The sequence below is a fragment of the Streptopelia decaocto genome, assembly GCF_964273445.1.
Source record: "Streptopelia decaocto genome assembly, chromosome: 1".
In the NCBI taxonomy this organism is placed as follows: Eukaryota; Metazoa; Chordata; class Aves; order Columbiformes; family Columbidae; genus Streptopelia; species Streptopelia decaocto.
This window is the reverse complement of record NC_138663.1, coordinates 83465197-83485146: the sequence shown is the minus strand read 5'-3', so window position 1 is coordinate 83485146 and position 19950 is coordinate 83465197. Positions and strand designations below refer to the sequence as shown.

At 47.7% G+C, this 19950-nt stretch overlaps 1 protein-coding gene across 1 annotated transcript; it reads left to right on the top strand.

Moving 5' to 3' along the window:
* Positions 1-16497: 16497 nt before the first annotated feature.
* LOC309446674 (homeobox protein NANOG-like) lies at positions 16498-19107 on the top strand (the record flags this gene model as incomplete). Its single annotated transcript, XM_082066606.1, has 4 exons — positions 16498-16681; positions 17109-17377; positions 18124-18213; positions 18691-19107. The coding sequence occupies exons 1-4, from the start codon at positions 16513-16515 to the stop codon at positions 19105-19107; spliced, it is 945 nt and encodes a 314-aa protein (XP_081922732.1). The 5' UTR covers positions 16498-16512.
* Between the last annotated feature and the right edge of the window lie 843 nt (positions 19108-19950).

Sequence of the window (19950 nt, the reverse complement as noted above, 5' to 3'; positions counted from 1 at the left end):
CTCAGCTGGTGAACTGTAACAGAGGAGCCTGCAGGCAGCTTCCACTTAGCACCAGCAGCCCGTCCCTGCCATTATCTGCAGGAAGTTACAACATCCTTTAGGAACAGAATTGTGTTCCTGTAAGAAAATATGTAAGAATTCAGATGACCAAAAAGGGGGGGACTTCCATTCATGGACTGGCTCTGTGCAGCATGCCATAGGGAAATCCATCCAGGGTCTGTTCAATGCTGCATGAACATGAGGTGCCCAGCATCTGAAAGGATGTAAGATTTACTCGCTATCTATATTCCTCTTCTTATTCTGTCTTATTGAAACAGCTGGGTTTTTTAGCCGTTTGTTGTCAGGCCTTTCTTACTGAGATCCAGTAAGTACCCTGCACCATCTCTCTTGCACGTAAGCGATCCTGGCCAGGCAACTGAGATGCACACATCATGGTGCTGGTAAGTATATGGATGGGACTGTGCAAGGGGGTAGAATCAATTTATTTTGAGATTTGTAAAATAAAATCACAGTCCTCTTCCTTAAGGTCTTTCTGAGTTTTGTTATACTAATTTCCTATGGAGACATTTAAGAAAGATAGTAGCTCCCAAATCCCACAGTTACTACTGTTCACCTAACCGCTATGCTAGAAGAATGCACTGCAGCCCAGCAGCTTTGCCAGCCCTCTTCTGAAAATGTGGCCAAGGCAAAACTAGCAAGACACAATCCTAAAGTAACACCAAAGAGCAACTACAATTACCAGTCACTCAGGAGCTCATATTCTGCTTGCAGATTAACCACACTGTGGATGCAGAGAGCTTAGCTGGCTCTATGCAAAGTCTGGCTTGGTTCATTAGCTGAGGCAGAGTACTGCCTGCTCAGGTCTGGAACCATTACAAATCCTTTCACAGGACACCAAGCCTAAGCTAAAAAGGACCAGATGTGTCTAGAGAGAATGCTGCAGAGACTCTGCAGACATGTTCTTGAGACTAGGAGTCCTGGGCATCAGGGGGCAAGGACACCCAAGTGACTCCTCATAGACCCATGAAGAGACCAGCTCTGCCTCAAGGTGAGCTATGCCATACTTGGGGTGCCAGCAGCCCTCTGTGGTCCAGAAGGGTAGGTGACCTCAGGCTCAACTCTGCTTGGATGCACAGAGTTAGCTTTGGCCTTGTACAGTGACAGAGCTATCTGGCAGTCCAGGAACCGGCCTTGTCTTTTTTTTTCATTACACAGTGTATTCTTAAACTCCATGAGTTGACAGTATGAGGATTTTGGTTTCCATTTCTCTTTTGAGGGAGTACATGAAGAAAATTGCTGAGCCCTGTCTCTTCAGAGGGACAAGAAACTTCAGTGATTTCAGGGCTGATGCTGGAGCTAGTGCCAGATGTTGACACCAGCTTGCCAAACTCTCTTGGCTTAAGTGCGTGATCAGTGTGTTCATTTTGGCATGGTAAGTATCTGTGGCAACACTGCAACTTTCTGAAACCTGAAAAGGATCACAGATACTACTATAAAAGGTCTGTTAGGAGTGCATATGTGGGAGGTATTAAATATGCTACTTCTGTCATTAAAAAAAAAAAAAAAACACAACACACCACAAATGGAAGTTCATGGTGGAAATTCATGAAGCTCAAGTTTGTGATAAACTCACCTGTGACTGAAAAACTCAATTACTAAGGAATAAGCCACTTTGGAGATTTCAGATTGAGACGTGGAACACCTTTCAGATAAGATGGTGACAGCCTGTAATGGACTGAGTGGAGATTTGATGGGAAAGCTTCCTGCAGGGTAATGCACAACATGCATTCGTTTACATGATCCATTCCAGCAATCATGCTCTGACAGCAATAAACATCACCTGAGATGAAATCAAGAGATAAGATGGTATTTCCCTAAACTGCAGCAGCTCTTTTCACTAGAATGTGCCTGTCAACACCCTCTTCCAAAGATGTTGGCAGTATGTGACAGGCTGCCCCTAAGCAATGCCTATGTCTCTTTTCCAGAAGCCATTTCCCATTCTACATATTACTTCACCTCTAGCTCCACGAACCACATTGCTTGTATCTGTGACCCTTGAAAGCCTATAGTGGATGGACACACACTCATTGCAACAGCTATAATTTCTTTAATCTGTGATTTTTAGTCACAATACTCTCCATCATGTAATCAACATTACTGAATGACACAGGGGTATAAAACTATTATAACACAGCTTGAGATACAAGAACATAGCATTTCATAGGTCAGTTTTTTTTTCATTCTTCCAGAGACTGCTTTTCCTGCTCTAGGCTCCATCATCTCCTGTGTACTCCAACAGAAACACAGCATGCTAATCTGGATTTCCCACAGCTTGGGCAAAGAGATGTTTTTGCTCTGCAGTGACAGCTCCACATCCTGTCGTCAAGCCACAGGTTAACATTCTCTGAGTGAGCTGGCAACAAAAGGCTGGATGTGGAGGGCTTCCAGTTTCCAGACACCCAGGCCTTGACTGCCTTCTCCTGCTGCTGCAGCGTCCTAGGACTGGATGAAAATTACAAGCTGCACTGCTGAGATAACATTAGCCCTCTCACTGCAAAGTGGGTGTTCTTTACTTAAGGCCAGATCCTGGGACCATGATTGCTCTCCGAAACAGCCAGTCCCTTCCTGGAAAGCTGCCGCAACATCTACTCTGTGCAACAGGAGTGCATCCTTGCCATGCACAACATGAGACATGCTGGGTACCACCTGGAGCACCAGCTTCACACATGCAGGACATATGCTGGCACAAAATCACAGCTGGGGGTGGTCAGCAGAGCTCTGTCAGAATGTGGCTGTGGGCCCACACCTGAGCTAGAGCAAATCTGCGGCACCTACAGCTGACCAACAGCACTGCCTGGGTCTAGCATTAATGGTCAGGGGTCTGCTGAGTTAATTAATAAGTATTATTAATTACAGGGATCTGACAGGGTTATAGAGGAAGCAGGTTAAGTAACTAAATCTAGACACTCAATGAAGAAAAGAAGAAAACTGGTTACTTTGATTGATGTGTCCACAGTCATTTTGTGTTCTGAGTACTCTGGATGTATTTGTTATTTCAGTGAAAGATTGGATACCATGATGAAAAACATGTTATGAGATCATCAGCAGGTAGGTAACTCAACCAGGAATACAAAATACCTTGTTCTGACAGCTCAATCACGGGATATATGAGTCATAATCTTTTATTAATAGTTCCATTTATCTCATTCAATATGCTGCTCTTTATCTTTATTACCCAATGAAATAGAAAGCATAACATAACTGCATTTTTGTGATTTATTTTCCCCTTTCAAAAGCTTGCAGAATATCAGGGAATATTACCTATGCACATATTGGATGTTTGTCCCTCAACAGCTGGCCCTTTCTGTCCCTCATGTCTATTTGGGATCTTGTTGAGAAGCCTTTATCACCTCCCAGAGTTCAATAGAATAGAAGTATCTGTACAAGCCAGGACCTTTATAGGAAAAAATTGTCTCCAAAACTAGTGTATCACAAAACTACAGTGCTCCCTAGCACATCTCTTTGTAGCTTCTTGGATGCTGTTGACATTTGCTGTCAGGTTCTGGAGTCTTTCCTTACATCTCAGCGCTTCTAGCCTCACACCTGCATCACAGTCACTCATCTGACATTATGTATTTGTCCACACCCCGGGACAAAGAACAAGAGGGACAGTTCAGAGCTCAAAAAACAAGATGCCAATAAATACACCAGGAAAATTACTGATCCCTGTTATTGAGCTTGTTTACTTGTTTTATAAGGCATGTTCTGTCCTAATGATTTTCAAAGAGTTTGAAACGGATTATAATAGGGACGGATAGCAAAATAGTTTCTATTTTGAAAGCTGGTGTTCTAAGAAAGAAAAAGGGAATGGGAAAAGTCAGCCTGAGCAGTGCAATAGCATAAACGATTTCCGTCTCTCCTTCAAGGAGATCTCTTTTTTGTGCATTGTCTGTGTGCCATCTGGATGCTTCTCTCCTCACTGCCAAAAGGCTGCCCTGAAGGGTGACACTGCCCTTCAATTACTCTACCTCAATTAGCTGGTCAAGGAAAGTCTTCCCACAAAGAGGGAACATGAGTCAGACAGAGGCAACGAAAGTCAGGCTGGGATACAACACATCCATTGGTTGTCCATTTGCAAGGACCTTCCATTACCAGAGTAGTTTCTTGAAAACACTTGGAGTAACAGAATCCCATCTGCCCCTCAGCACTACCCAGCTTCCCTCATGCCACCCCAGAGGCAGTATGCAGCTCCCTACACACCCTGCCAGCACTGTGGTTTAATGTCTGCAGGCTTCTTCTCAGACACAAATACCTGAGTGTCACAGAGGCAGCATAGCTAGGCAGTGGAATTTGTCTCTGATCTCTGTACCCAAGTCAGCCTTGTGTCCATCTACTCTCTTGAATCTATGTATCTCCAGAAGGAAAATGCAAGCTGCAGCAGTGAGTAGTAGAAGAGTGAAAGGAGACATGAGGATAAGTAGGTTCTCCAAAGGCGTGGTGGCTGTGCAGAGTGATAGAGCCAAGGGTTTTCGCAAAAGCCCATGGCAAGGGAAAAAAATCCCATTTCAGGTGAAATCTACTGTGAGATAGGGAATGAGGAAAACTTCATATTCTCCTCTCTGGCCCCAGGCTGTCCTGGGTCCTTAGCCTCAAAAAAATACAACATGGGGCAGGACAGCTTTATCTTGACTTCAAGCAACAGATTGTGTCTATACTGGTGTTTTGTTGTGGTGCCTAAAGACGAAGGAACAGGGTGAGCTGTGAAATGGGCTCAAGTCCAAATCCCAAAACAACAGTCATAGTTGCATTATTGGGCTTGCATCATATATTTACAGATGGTTTGAAGCAGGATAGCTCCATATGACAGCACAAATTATTCACAGGGCTGCAGCAGGACCGTCCCTGGCTGTTTCTTTTTGCTGTTCTCTTGCCAGTTACCACCCTTGCAGTTCTGTTACTGAGAAGGACAGGATGAATGGTCTTCTTGATAGATTTTTTTAACATTTAAATCTAATGCAGTCAATTCTACAAGAGGTAGTAAAAGAGCTTGGAGAGCAGTCCTGCAAAGGAACAGATGGATTTTGGCCAAAAATAACCAGGCATTCAAGTAAACAAAATGGAAACCTGCAATGTGATATGAAACAAGGCATCACAAACTTGGGAAATTCCATTTTCCCAGAAATACCTTTCGTAACGGACTTTAGCCAAGCTTGAAGACAGCTGGCCAGAAATCAGCAATTCTGCTTCCTGAAAAGCATCACACTGATGAGATGTTTTTATTCTGACTCACAACACAAACAGGGTCCCTCCTTCCCTCCCAGTCTCACTGGCTTCTCACCCACATACTGTGTTGTCCTCTGAAACAGCTGATAGCCTGTGGCATGCAGCTGGGATGCCATAGATCCAGGTTTAAAAAGTGATATGAACCTGAGTCTCACCGAGGAGTGACTATCCGATTAATCTCCTTTTCGGCCTGGAGAACCCTTCCTCCCCCTGCACCCCTCAAAAAAACAACCAATCAAACAAACAAAAAATCTTTTGGTTCTCTGCAAGCAATCTTTCCCTATGAAAGCCAAACAATCCTGGCCAGCTCAGCTTTCATTTATGCATGCACTGCTGTCTCTCCAAGGCAGAAACCAACTCTGCAGAAACAGATTGTCCTTAATTGAAGAGAGCAAAAGCTAGGACACATGGGTGGGATTTACATCCTGACAGTTTCATCTTCAGAAGGCTGAGGCTTTTCTTAAACACATTATTGGACTCTACTGCCGTAGCCAGTACAGCTCCTACCTTTTCTTTTCCTGCTGTTCGCCACCCTTAGGGTCTGTCACTGCCACTGGGGCAAAAGCACACTGTTCCCTGAGGTGAGTCTCTGAGTTTTAAATAAGGGGTGAGGACTGTCAAAGCCAGAGGGACCGCTGAGCTGGTTAGTGTCCACGGCTCACTGAAAATAGTACGGATATTCAACATGATAGTGTGGGAAAGTCCTTCTACCCCCAACAGTGAATGGCCATTCTCACTGTGCTACAGACGCAGAACCTTTGCTTTGCTGGTGTATCTCCTCCAGTCTGGGATCCTGTCATCTTTATCATCAGACAGGAAAAGATTACCTGTGAGGCTGTGTAGCAGCATGCTAGATGATAGGTAGATAGGGCTTTCTTCTAAGACACAACATGCTTTGACACAAATGAAGAGCATCTGCATACATGCAAACATTGACACACCTGGAAGTTGGAGGTTAAAAAACTGCTATTACTTTAGCTTCTGTGGGCATGCAAAGAAGCCTGATGCAATCTGTCTGTAATTTAGGAGGCAGAGTTGAAAAGCAGATGAAGCTGACAGGTTGATACCATCCTCTGGTTTGCTTGGAGAAATTATCACCATGCCAAAGAGCCTGTCACAGCAGCATGGTTGGTAGAAAACTCTCAGCACTGATGTGTTTGACAATGCCCTGAATATTGCCAATACCATGCATCCTGAGAGCACCTATTTCCAATATAAACGGGCAATAATGGAGTATCATAGAACAAGAGAACTCTCCCTCTCCATGAAAGGGAGAAAAACCAAAGCAAACCAACCAAACAAAAAAAAAAACTCAAACAAACAAACCAAAAAACTGGTATGGTGTCTGCATCCTTGTAGCTGATGGCAGCTACTCTTGCAGTCACGTTGGTGCAAGCAAGGGGTGCATCAAAATCTACTCAATCAGCAGCTATGTTTGTCTTCAATTAAAGTTTGCTTTGGTTACTGGCAAGACTGCTGCATGTCACAAAGAAGTAAGGAACCAGAGCAAAGAGATACAGAGTCACAAAGGAAAAAAATACAGGGAGATGAGAATCTGGAAAGCCATCTGGAGAGCAAAATGAACAAGAAAAAATGCATGAGATAAATAAAAGCAAATAAGAGAGAGAACAAGAATAAGCAAAAAAACCCAAGGGAAGATCAGAGATGAGCCAGGCACAGGAGACTTCCCTGGAATGCCACGCTTCCATCCTATCTGTGCAAGGGGAAGAAAATGCTGGATACTCCATGCTATGTGGCTCACTCCTCCCATGCACGGAGAAGACAGACCAGAAGAGCATGACAGGTGGTGAAGAGGAAGGAAATCCTTCTCCTAGCTCAGCTGAAGCCTTTAATCTTTGCAAGCCTGACTTCTTGCATATGCCCCAACCCTGCCAAGAACTCTATATCAACAGTAGCATCTTAAAGCAGAGGAAGTTCAACCTCACTCATAGCCTGCTTGATTCCCTCCAGGAGCTCAGGCCAAGTAACCTCATAGTTTACACTCTACCGATTAAGAACTTCAGAACCCATCTTAGTTGAAGGGCCCATTTGCACAAGAAAATTCCCCCAGTTGTGGCCTTTATCGTAAAGGTATCTAGGGGAAACTCTAGTGTGTAACTCACCTGCAGCACAGGTAGCAAAAAATAGCATCCACAGAGAATTTGAGTGGTCTGCAGCAAAGTCAGGAGCTGGTAGCTGTGTCATACTGAAAGAAACACAAGTAGAGAGCAGTGAGTCTCAGCTACTGTTGAGAACATGTAAGTCAACACCTCTGCAAGATTTCTGTAGCACAATTAGTTTTTCCTCTGCAAAAAGACAGTTGCACTCTGGTATGTCACCCTAGAAAGAATGCTAGTCCCTCCCTCTGTACAAACAAGCAAAGATGTGCATTTTGCAGTGATTAAGCTAGGCCACCTTGCAGCCAGTTAAGTTGATGCCAATGCAAATACCAGTTTATAGAGCTTGTGTTGGGGACTTGCTTCCAGGAACAGAAATCATGGCCAAAACATGGGTGCAGGTGGGATTGAAAGACATTGAGGTACTAGAGAGAGTTCAGAGCAGGGTGATGAAGCTGGTGAGGGGCCTGGAGCACAAGTCTTATGAGAAGTGTTTGAGGGAACTGGGGCTGTTTAGCCTGGAGAAAAGGAAGCTGAGGGGAGACCTCATTGCTGTCTACAACTCCCTGACCAGAGGTTGTAGCATGGAGGGTGTTGGTCTCGAGAAGTAGCAAGTGACAGGACAAGACAAAATGGCCTCAAGTTGCTCCAGGGGAGGTTTAGATTGCACATTAGGAAAAAAAATCTTCATGGAAGAGGTTGTCAGGCATTGGAACAGGCTGCCCAGGGAAGTGGTGGAGTCACCATCCCTGGAGGTGTTTAAAAGGCATCTAGATGAGATTCTCAGGGACATGGTTTAGTACTCAGATTAGGTTATGGTTGGATTTGATGACCCTGAGTGTCTCTTCCAACCAAAATGATTCTATGATTCTATAGCCAGCAGGGGACAAAGAGGAATTTCTCAGTCACTGTGTCATGCAGTACTTTTCCTTCATGCAGCTGCCAGCTTGAGATTTCTTGGAGGAATGTCTCTAGGAGATGGGAATGGCGGGAGGACAAACGCCCCCAGCGTATCTCAGCCCTGTGTCTCAAAAGGGGCTGGGGCATCCGGGGTGAGCCCGCTATTACACCGAGCCCTCTCCATCCGCTTTCCCTCGGTATTACCTTGCCCTGCTCGGGAGAGGCAGCAGCGAGGGGGATAACCCACCCCGTCTCAACTCACTGTCTCTGCCTTGCCCAGTCCTGCTCCCCGTACGGGAGGGAGACCGCCACCTCCCAGTCCCCTCACAGGCTTTGCTTGCAGCCTGCGCCCACTTCACCTGCCGTGTACTCGGCGGCACTAAAAACGCCCTCGCCACCCCGGAGGCTTTGGGGGCGCTGGGACAGCCTGAGGGGCGGACATCCCCCAGCATCGCCCCGGCTGGCCGAGCCGCCGCCGGCGGAAGCGGCAGGAGGAGGTGGATAGGAACCGTCTGCGTCGGCCCCACCGCGGCTGTCTGCTGCCCCTCGGTGGCCGTCTGAGGGTGAAGCAGCGGAGAGTCGGGGGGATCCCCCAGCCCCCCGTGTTCAGCCTCAGCGCGACCTGACCCAGAAACCTGCCTTCACAGGCCGAAGGATGCTCTGGCTTCCTAAAAGGGACCTGTCGGCAAAATGCTGGCCTCGGGAACCTTCTCCACCCTTTCCGCATCCCTCTGTCCCAGGACTGGTTCTCCTTCCTATCAGGGCATAGCCACTGAGTTTAGGTGGGCTTCAAGCCAAAGGGCTGAACTGCAGACAGAACTCACACCTTCTTTTCAGGTGTGAGATGGAGCTGACTGCATGAAGCAGCAACACCTGTGGAGCTGCTTACTCGGGTCAATGCAGTTATTTGGACTAATGTGAAGTGAATCTCTGCTTGGACTGGCATTTCCACAGAGGTTTGAAGGGAGTTAAGCACTGCAGTGTGCCAGCTCAGGATGCCTCTATGCCTGGGCAGCAGCACAAGGCAGGAGCACACAAATGAAGTGCAACAGCTCCCTGCCACTGTATTTCAGGACAGGGAGTGGCCAGCTTCCACACTGCCTTTCTGGGAAGGGGCATTTGTCCCAGCAATACAGCTGTGGGAGAAGATGTCTTAACAGGTATGTGATCAACCGAAACAGCCTCCTGCCCTGCTCTGTGCAGCACTTGTGGCTGTGGCACAGAAAGCAGCAGTGTCACACAGCCCGTATAATCTTTCTGTAGAGTAAAACCAGTAGTTTGGGCAGGAGCCATTGTCAGCATGTGATCCTCAGGCCAGACCTTCACCTCTTCTCAGCCAAAGAAAGCAAGGTGTCAAAGACAAGTGAATCACCTGATGCTTGCTCCAAACACAGAAAAAAATCAAACCTCAGTGATGCCCAAGCCCATGTGAAACTGTTTTTGACTGTCATGGGACCAGAATCCATCCCTGCTGAGAAATTCTCCCAGTTACACAGAGGGAAAATAAGTCAGCACCTGGCCCACTGGGTTAATACCCTCTCTTTTGGTCTTAACTTCAGGAGGTTGAAACAAGATGTTAATGTGTTTCATCATAAGGGAGGATTTAAAGTTAGGAAGAGGATGTTACATAGAACAGCCTGATTGTCAGCATTTTATTTTCCTCCTGTTTCCTGCTGTCATAGCAGACTACTGTTAGCAGGTTGCTGGCAGCTCTTGGCATTTCCATGACTGCATCATTCAGTGCTGCGAGAGACAGGTTCACGTGCTCCAAGCAGCTTTCTCAAGCCACTGGAATGTCAGTATATGAACGACACATGCAAGGGACAGACATTGAATCCCAATGACCTGTGTACACCTATTCTCTGGGGATCAAATAATAGAAAGTGAGTGTAACTGGGGCTGGCCATTATCACTGGACTGTGCTGGGGAACATGATGTTCAATAGCCTGCTCTGGCTGCAGGGCAAAGCTGTTGCTTTGTCCCCATACTGTGTGCAGCTGGTGGACAGATCTCCAGCTAGGACCAGCACATGGTTTTGCAAAGCAGACGCATACTTATGGAAACTGAAATCTGCAGCAGTTTGTGTCAACGTGCTGTCCCATGAACTGCAGTGGCTGAGGAGAGATGAAATATATCTCGCTTGACTGTTTCTGCTGCAGGGGTGGGCAAGTCTGGTGGGTGCAGTACATAAAGAGAGACAACTGAGTTATCACGTCAGAGGGCCCTGCTGGATAACAGCATCTTTGCACCAAAGCCATGCAACATTCTGCAAGGTTACTTTGCATCTGCAGCCACTTTGACACTATTATTAGGCTGTGTACAACTATAGTAAAAAAACTTAGTCATGAGTGGAGTTAAGAGAAGTTGTTCTCAGGCCTGTCTTAGCCCCAGAGTTTGCATGGAGGACACAACTGGGGTAAGAATGGGAAATTTTAGCAAGATGTTGTTGCAAACACAGTCAAGGCTCCTTTTCCTCCTTCATGACTAAACTGTGCTGGGGAAAAATTTTTATTTTGTCACAGCAGAGTCTAGGGGTCTGGAGTTTTTTCACTGTATGATCCTGGGGCTTTTTCTGACCCAGCAGCCTGGGAAGAGGTACAGTCTCTTTGATTCTTTGTCTTTGCTGCCCTGAAAGTTGTGCTTTCACAACCTAATATGAGCTCCTTCTCTGTGGACAACCTGAAGGAGATGATGTACAGATATTTCTTACCTTTATGCCACTAACTGATGTTGATGCTATATTCCCCTCCCCAGCCTCCACTATTCCCTGGATTCAATTCCTAGACAAATGACATCCAGTTAAAAAAGCTACAACTTCTCACTGTTCATCTCTTCTTTGTCTCTTTTCTTTCCATCTTAGCCAAGTCGGCTGCCTAAATATCCTTAGACAAAAGCAGGTAAATCTTTTTCTTCCGTCAGTCCCAGACAACATCCACTTGTAGATCCCATTCCACAGCCCTGGGCTTCACTGGCACTACCATTCACATGTAGAGCAGGTGTCAGCCAGGGAGCCTCACACTCTTATCACTTGCTAATCACTCCTGAATGCATGTGCAAGAGCCAGTCTTGAAGAAAAGGAGAGGGTAGACAGGTGAGGGTAAGAGCCAGGCATTTTGGGGATCCCTGTCTCAACTCCTGACAGATGTGAAAGATGAGCACCCTTTTTCCCTAATTCTAGCCTTTCCTGTAGTTAGACACTTGCTTCACAGATGATCTGCTCTTATGGGGACTTTCTGAGGCTTAAAAAAATCCAGATAGCATAGAACAGGCACAATTACTTGCCTGCAAAGTATATGCTAACTTGGAAGAGCTCAGTTAGTGAGATGTATTCTAGATTGTGTGCCCACTTAGGACCTGCACAATTGTAATTACAGTCATCCACTTGGCACATAATACTCATTAGTTCTGTTCTGATATGCATTAACAGTGGTAAAATACATGGTATCAGCCTCAGATGAGCGATGTGGAAGAAAGCAGGTGCCACAGTGCAATGAACTCGAGAGAGCCTTTAACATGCACAGAATCTAGCTACCACTTCAGTGCCATGCTCAGATTAGAGGCTCTGGCAGCTATGGATTTTGCAGAGACTTTTCCCACTGACTGAACTGTAGGAAATCGTCCCCATCAGAATAGGAAAGATGAGCTACGAAGCCTCAGGAGAAAAAAAGAAAAAAAAAAAGCTTCTGTTTCGTTTCATTTCAGAGTTCATAAGTGGTGTGTGTTGGGGGAACAAAAGGTAAGCTGCCTGATGCAGAGCATCTTTTTGGAGGAGAAAGTAGGAGGTGACTCATGCTTTGAGGCTACACAGGGCCTTGGTACACTGAGAAACACAGGTGGGAGAAATGGCAGAAAGCATTTGAACACAGCTTTGTCTGTGCTGTTTGCTTTTATTAAGAAGATATTTAATGAGCCTGTAGGAACAAACACACTATGGTTAAAGGGAAGAAGGGAGAATTCAAGCAGAGAGGATGCTCAGAAGATTTTTGCTTAATATGCACAATCTCTCCATGTTCCCCCAGGACTTTTCATAACCCTGGCTCCAAGTTGTGCTGCTTGCAAGTCTTCCCTTTGAGAGACTATTCCATATTTCAGCTGATGGGCACCGGTAGGGAAAGCTTCTTGAGATGAGTGCTTACAACTATAAGCACTCCAGTATCATGTGCATGGCAGGCATAGGTGAAACATTGGTAAAGAAAGACGAAACCCCAGAAATTTGAGTTGGCTCGCTAACCTGTTTCCCACATATTATTTTTTTTAACTCAGCTTTCCTGCCTTTTCAGGGAGCCTCTTGGTTTTGTGCCATGGCTCCTCTGTCCTAGTCTGCCTCTGCTAACAAAGGGCCACGTCATCCAGTAATTATCAGGTGATTGAGATTGTTAATGGGAGGGAGACTCTTTGTCCTCTGTCCTTTTCTCGACCTGCTCCCCCAAAGAGTCAAGGGAAAGGAAAACTGTATTTTAATATGAATGAGGATCTAATTTTTGTTATTCTTTCTTGTCCGCCTTCCTTCCACAAACATGACATCTTGGGTCCAGACCGTGAGCTGTGACCGCGCTACAGGGGGCAGGCTGTCCGGAGCCGAGTGCTGGGCGAGCGCTGGAGGATGCAGGGCAGGAATGTTTTCACACGCCTAACTCAAGGAATGTTCAATTTTTGTAAAAAATAGATAAATCAAAGGTGTCTGCTTGCGAGAAAAGCCAGACAAGCTGACGTACTGTATATACCGAGCTCAGCAGAATGCAAGAGAGAGATTCTACCTGCCTTCCCCAACCACGCACATCGCTGACAGTGAATGATGGCTTCTAGGGAAACCTTTGAGGGTCGTGGTTCCCTGTTCACTAATACCAAGCCTGCACCCTGCCGCCTCATGAGCAGAATGACACAGTGACATTCAGTGATGCTTCACAAGTATTCACCAAAACACAGATGACTCGCGTTTGAGCTAGCTACAGGATGACAGAAGAGCACCTAATACATACATATGATCTGAGACAATCTCTACTGCTATAACATCAACCTGCTGATGAAAATGAGTTTAGCAATGCTCTAAGGTAGGAAATCATAGCATTTCTGACCCAGTGGTATGAGCTCTGGAGCTGGATCAGGCAGCTACTGCTCCCACAACTGTGTAAACTGCTGTGTTTGCATCATTTCAGTGAAAGGTTGAGTTCCAGCCCTCTGAAGGTAGTGAACCTACTGACACCAAGGGATCCCTTATAGGGGGAGCTTGCTGAATAAAAATACCTTCCAGCCATGGTCCTGTCTCACCTGTGCTTAGGTCAAGCGGCCAAACTGCTTTTACACCTAGGCTTCTATCTTTGCTGCTGAAAGACTATGGAAAAGGCTTGTTAGGGCATACTTCAGCCCAGTGAGTGGCTACATTCATTTCCATATACTTAATCAGCCAAACTTATGCTGACTCACCTTACTAATGCTCCACAGTATTAGGCACATAATAAACTAAGAATTCCAAAAGCTAAGGCTGGCCACGTGAAGGGAGAGTTGGACACAACCTTGGGTCAAAACCCAAATTTTTGCTATTTGGTCCTGTTGGGAACAACTGGACTAGATTAGATCTGAACTGTGTTGCTGTTCCAGCTGAGAACAGCTCAAAAAAAACCCATGAGCCGTGAGTGGATACTTCCATCTGCTCTATGATTCATTCCCAACAGGTATTTTTAAAAGCACATCAGCTGTAGGAATTCATGGGTAGTACATCCAGTTTGCGGGCTGATGGTACCACAGGGTCTCAGACCTACCACCCTGAGGAGCCTCCCAACGTCCACATAGTGCTTCCCATAACATTCTCTGTGCCAGTATGACTTCTGGATTTACCTTCCCAAGATGTTTTTATGTGTATCACCTATTTGGGGGGGAAATAACTGGATTTCTTTTCCTAAATAAATTTTTACTTTAGAAGGTATGGAGAAAAGAAGTAAAATCAGTTCCACACACACTGCAAAGTAGGTCTGTCTCTGGGAGGGAATCTGATCTATATGTGAAAACTGATCTACACATGAAAACTGCAAATTCTGAGCGGTTCTGTTGCGTTTCCAAACACACACATACACACACACGCGCGCGATTCCCCGAGGGAGGATTTGCTGGCAGAGGCTGTAAAATAATAATCCCTCAGCTGCGGGTGTCCATCGCAAGCCGTGTCCCCTCCGAAGACTCGGGGGTTCCTGCAGCCCGTCAGCCGGCTGGCAGTACCCTCGGGAGCCCTCCGGTGCCGGGCGGCGTCTCCAGCCGGGTGCCCTTGCCAATAGTAGAGTGTCAGTACAGAAAATTGTTTCGTCTATCACAGGCTGTGGAGGCACACACGGGGCACCCCTTGAGTTGTCATTGCCGAGAGACAACCCAACATAAGGGCTTCGGTTTGTAGACACAGCCCCCCCGCTCCGTCTCCTCCCCCCCCCCCCCCGCAACCCTGTACTTTTCTCCGTTTTTACAACGGGCCGGTTTTGGTGAACTCCGAGAGTCTCCGCGGGGATACCGTGTCCCGCGGCAGCCCGGTCCGCGGGGGACCGTGAGGACCGGCGGCCCTTGTTCCCACAATGGGCAGCACGGTGGCTTTACGTCTGTGGGGGAATCCCTTTCCGTGCTTGCATCAGCGGGGCTGAGAGCAACAAGCAAGTGAAACCCCCAGCCCGCGGCTGCGAGGGTGGCCCCCGGGGCGGCGGGCAGACCCTCAGCTGGCACCGCTTGCTTCGGGGCGAGAAGTGGGCTCTAGCTCTTTATTTCATCTCTTTCGCCCGATTATAATCACTTTCTCTCGCGTTCCTAATCGTCTCTCCGTCTGGATCCTGTCCGGATTCTAACCGAGAAACGACATTACTGTTAATTACGAGGTGATCAAAGGTGGGTCTGACAAGGACCCCTCCAGGCGAGCAGCGCCGCAACGTTGCCTTACGGCGGTAGGCTCAGGGTACCAGCTGGGGCTCGTTTCACCTCATGACTCAAGAGGGGAGGAGGAAATATATGGAAGTCAAGGGAGGGCCGTCTCTGTCATCTCCAAAAGATTTTTGCTAGTGCAACAGGTTGGTAGCTACTCCCCGGCTTTAGTATACAGGTAGGTGCTTGTGTCCTGTTTCCTTGCCCTAGGGGAGTTGGGGAATTTACTTGATGTGTCACGTGCCCTTATTTGTACTTATTCCAGGTGTTTTTCCGGGTTTTGTAACTCCCGGGCTGTGAGATCCTCCCCGTAAGCTATTAATTCCCTTAAAAGAAGCAGTGATATTTGGAGGGAGGGGTAGAAAGAGTTTATCTTCCTCAAGCAGATTGCAGACCCTGGCTTCAAATCCTCAAAGTCTATAAGGCTCTCTTATACTTGTACTGCTCTTGTTTTCTTTGGCACCTGACTGGGTGATTCCCACCTCTCCCTGGTGGGTAGCAAAAAAAAAAAAATTTTTTTTTTTTTTTTAGCCATCACTTCTTTCAAAACAACAACAAAAAAGTGTCAAATGACTAAGGAAAGAAGCTTGAAAAAAAAGTGAAGTGACATTCCTCTGTGCCACTCTAAAACAGGTCTTCTTGTCTCAGCCTTGGGTTAGTCAATGGAGAAGCAGCTTGTTTGTCTTTGAGACCCCCTCCCCACCGTACAGACACCGCTCTGTAGCGCCGTCCCCCCTGCTCCCAGTCTATGCTTATTTGCGGGGAGGTGGAGGGCTTATCTGTTTGCAATAATGGTTGCGATCTGCAATGCAGACACGCAAAGCCTCCACATGCCCCGAGGCAGGCTTTGGGTTCCCCTCCATTCTTTGCATTTGGGTGGGGACCGGTGAGGAGGAGGTGGGAAGAGTGTTAAATGTGGGGGTAGGAGGGTGTCTGCCAAGCCCTGTCCAACTCACCCGGCGGCTCCGCTCCGGCCTTCTGGCCCCGAGGGGAAAACAAGGTCCTTCCTCCCACCCCCCCAGCAGGAAGGGGTGTGCTGGCATCAACGACCTGACCCCCCCTCGAGGAGCCAAGTTGGAAAGTGGGGCCTGGTGTCCTAGCCCTCCCCCACGCCCTGAATACCCCCAAAGCCCCTCCCCTCCAATCAACTGACTTTTAACATGACAATGGCCATGACAATCCCTTCTAGCCAAAGCCAGGCTGGGGAGGACATAAAGCATCCCCCCACCTCCGCCTAATGGGGTACCTGCCTGCACGTTGTCTGCAGCCTCTACCGCCAGTTTGCCGCCTGCTCGTGGCTGGGGGACCCGGCCTGGCCATGAATGCCCACCTGGCCATGCCGCCCTACCTGCCCTACCCTGGTGCGGTCAGGTATGGGGACTACTACTGGCTTTCTCCAGGGAGCATGGACAGCGTGCCCGCCGAGGAGGCTCCGTCAGCTGACGCCCTCTCTTTCCCTGCGGTAGAGAAGACGCCCAGCCACCCAGGTACGCGCGCCGGCCCGGCAGACCCCGGGGAAGGGATCGGCCTGCTCTCGACTGAGGGATGGTTTTGTCCCTTGTGTGTTTTCTACCCCGGGGGCGAGGGGGGATGCCGGTGCTGCCGGCGGCCGCTCGTCCCGGCGAGGATTCGACAGGCGCTGCTCCGCCGGCTGCCTCGCTGGAAGCGGTGGCGGAAAGCCGGCGCGGCTGCCAGCGGCCCCTGTGTCCAGACGGGACGGAGCAGAGGTGGGAGCAGAGGTTTTTGCTTCCCCTGACCTGAGGGTGACGGTACCCACTATTCTGCTCTGCATTGCCTGCGGCGCCCCTTCGAGTCCTGGGGCACCTGCAATCTTAAATTCTTCAGAGCTGGACTGCAAAGTCTGTGGGTCTTTTACATCTGACCCTGCTCACCCCAATTATCTCTTATCCTCAGATATCTCTCCGGCTTCCTCCAGCTCTGGGACCCTCATCCAATACACCCCCGACTCTGCCACTAGCCCCACCACAGACCGCCCATCTCCCCATCCCTCTTCCCAGAAGGTCAAGGAGGAAGGTGAGGGTGTGGTGAAGAAGGCCAAGAGCCGCACAGCGTTCTCCCAGGAGCAGCTACAAATCCTGCACCAGCGGTTCCAGAGCCAGAAGTACCTCAGCCCTCAGCAGATCCGGGAGCTTGCTGTTGCCCTAGGGCTCACTTACAAGCAGGTGAGCATCTTGCTCTGAGCAGCTGAGCCACATCCCTGGTGTGAAGTGAACTTGTGAGCAAGTTTTTTGTGTGTTTTGACTTAGACCTCAAAGATGAGTTTCTTATGTGGTCTTGTTTATGCCACTACTTATGTGAGAGAGCAGAGAGTGTGAAGACTTATGACTCAGTCTTCCTCTAAGTGTTTGGTTCTAGCACCAACCACCCACTCTGTGCAGGTATTTAAAAGTGCATACAGAGCAGGGCTATGCAGAGTTAGGTTACTATCTTGTGTGGACATGTGTTGTCCCTCAATGCGAAAAGTCAGATGCACTGCTATGCAAGCTGCATTTCATAGAGTGGCACCTGGGTCTATCCCTAGACAAAGGGTCCCTGCCACACCGGCTACTTGTGTTTGACTGAAGGAATGACTCACTCCTGAGCCTGCACCGATCTTGGTGCAGCAGTGAGATGCTACTGTACAAGCTGTGTTTCTGTAGCTGTCCTGGCCCATCTTTCAGGTAAGGTTTTTGATGTCATGAAAGATCCCATGGTGACCTGAGGAGTAAGAGTGCTAGTTTTCAAGTCTCAGCTCTGTGAATCTACAGCTACATGGGTCTGCTGCATATAGTTAGCTGCTGAAATTATCTATAGTATTAGAAGACAAGAAGAAATTGTATTGTAGTAGAAGGCAAAACATCTTTAGAATGTGTAGTAAGCTCTAAGAATTAATTTCTGATGCCCTGTGTCCTTCCCCCATGACTTCTAGGTGAAAACATGGTTTCAGAATCAACGGATGAAATATAAACGTTGCCAGAAGGAGAGCCAGTGGGTGGAAAAAGGGGTGTATCTACCACAGGTGAGAGAATTCCCCCATTACCAACAGTCACAGTTCCTCCAGTTTGTGGAGTGAAGTGCATCATGTCCAACTTGCTAACTTGAACAAAGCACAGGATTCGATATTACTGAGCCAGTTGCATTTCTCGTAATAGGGCTTACAGTGGCATCTATTTTAAGCCTGCCCTGGCACTGAAATAACTCAGTTTCCAGTCCACTTATCTCCCAGTTGAGACTAGATAGAAAATAAAACAGCCAAAGAGGGCCAGCAGAGCTACCCATGCTGTTTTTCTCCCCAGCATTGTGCTGCCAGATACGTTGAGCTGGAGATGATGAACTTAAGATATTGTCATCTCTGTTATTATCAGTTTATAGTGAGGACCATGAGTACAAAAAAGATACAACTGTTTGGCACAGGGGAGAAAGGAAGACCCATCCCAAAGAATAGGCACAGCTGGTGTGATGCTTTCCATTACTGAACAGTCTTTGTCTCTCCTAGAACGGGTTTCATCAGGCTGCGTACCTGGATATAGCCCCCACATTTCACCAGGGCTTCCCGGTCAGCACCAGCAGGAACCTTCAGGCTGTGACCAACATGCAGCAGGCTTACAGCGCTGGCCAGACTTACGGGAATGGGCAGAGCCTGTACTCATTCATGGCTGTGGAGGATGAGGGGCTCTTTGGAAAAGGTGGGACAAGCTGCAACACCCAGCAAGCCATGGGTTTGTTAAGCCAGCAGATGAACTTCTATCATGGCTACACTGCTGATATGGATTATGTCAACCTGCAGTCAGAAGATACCTATGGCTTCCAGAGCACCTCTGACAGTGTCACACAATTCTCAAGCTCTCCTGTACTGCATCAGTACCAGGCCCCTTGGCATCCCCTGGGGACCCAGAGTGATTATGAATCTTAGGCCTAAGTATTATTTTCTTCCTTTTGTTTCCTCTTATGGGGTTTCTAGGGTCTTAACTCAAGGATCCAGTTTGTATTCCTTTTTTTTTTTGCCCTTCCTCCCCTACTCCTGTTTAAGTCATTGGTGGGGCTCACCACCCTGCTGCCTTGGGATAGTTTTCTGTTTAAAGGCACCTGTCTGTCCATAGCTAACCCTTGGCACAGGTGTTTTGTGTGCAGATAAGTGAAACTTCATTCATGGAGGGGAATGTCCAATGCCACAGTCAGGAACAGCAGAGGTGGTAAAGGTCTATGTTGGCTGTCCAAGTTTCATCTTCCTCTGCTGCCTCTTTACCAGGTGATCTCTGATCTGTTCCCTGTTATGTCTTGCAGCAGATCTTTGCTGGAGAAGAAAACCCAGCACTTCAGCAACTTTCCACCAGAAATACTCTGCTGTAGCCCAGAATCTTTCATTCTGTCTTGCCTATTTCTGTTGTTATCTCAGTCAGCTGACTGCTAATAGGTTGTTCATCTGCATCCTCTCCTCCCTCACTGAGAAGCTATGAGTCATCTCATTTCAGGTTACTTGATCCAGTTACTCCCAGGAGCTCCTCCTGGAGGGGTCAGCACCTGCCTACCCCTTGCTCACTGCCCTCCTGTGTACACAGGGCAGTTGAGAGGAAGTGAGGTGCAGAGGAAAGTGGATTACTGCCCATATCTGACACGGGAACTTTGTTTTCCAAAACTCTTAAATTACTTGTGCCTGTCAGCTCATTCAGGATGGTGTCTCTGGGATCTATCCCTACCCAGTTTAGATCTTGCCCTTCTGCATCGCTGTTGAGCAACTGTTGGCCTGTCCCAGGCC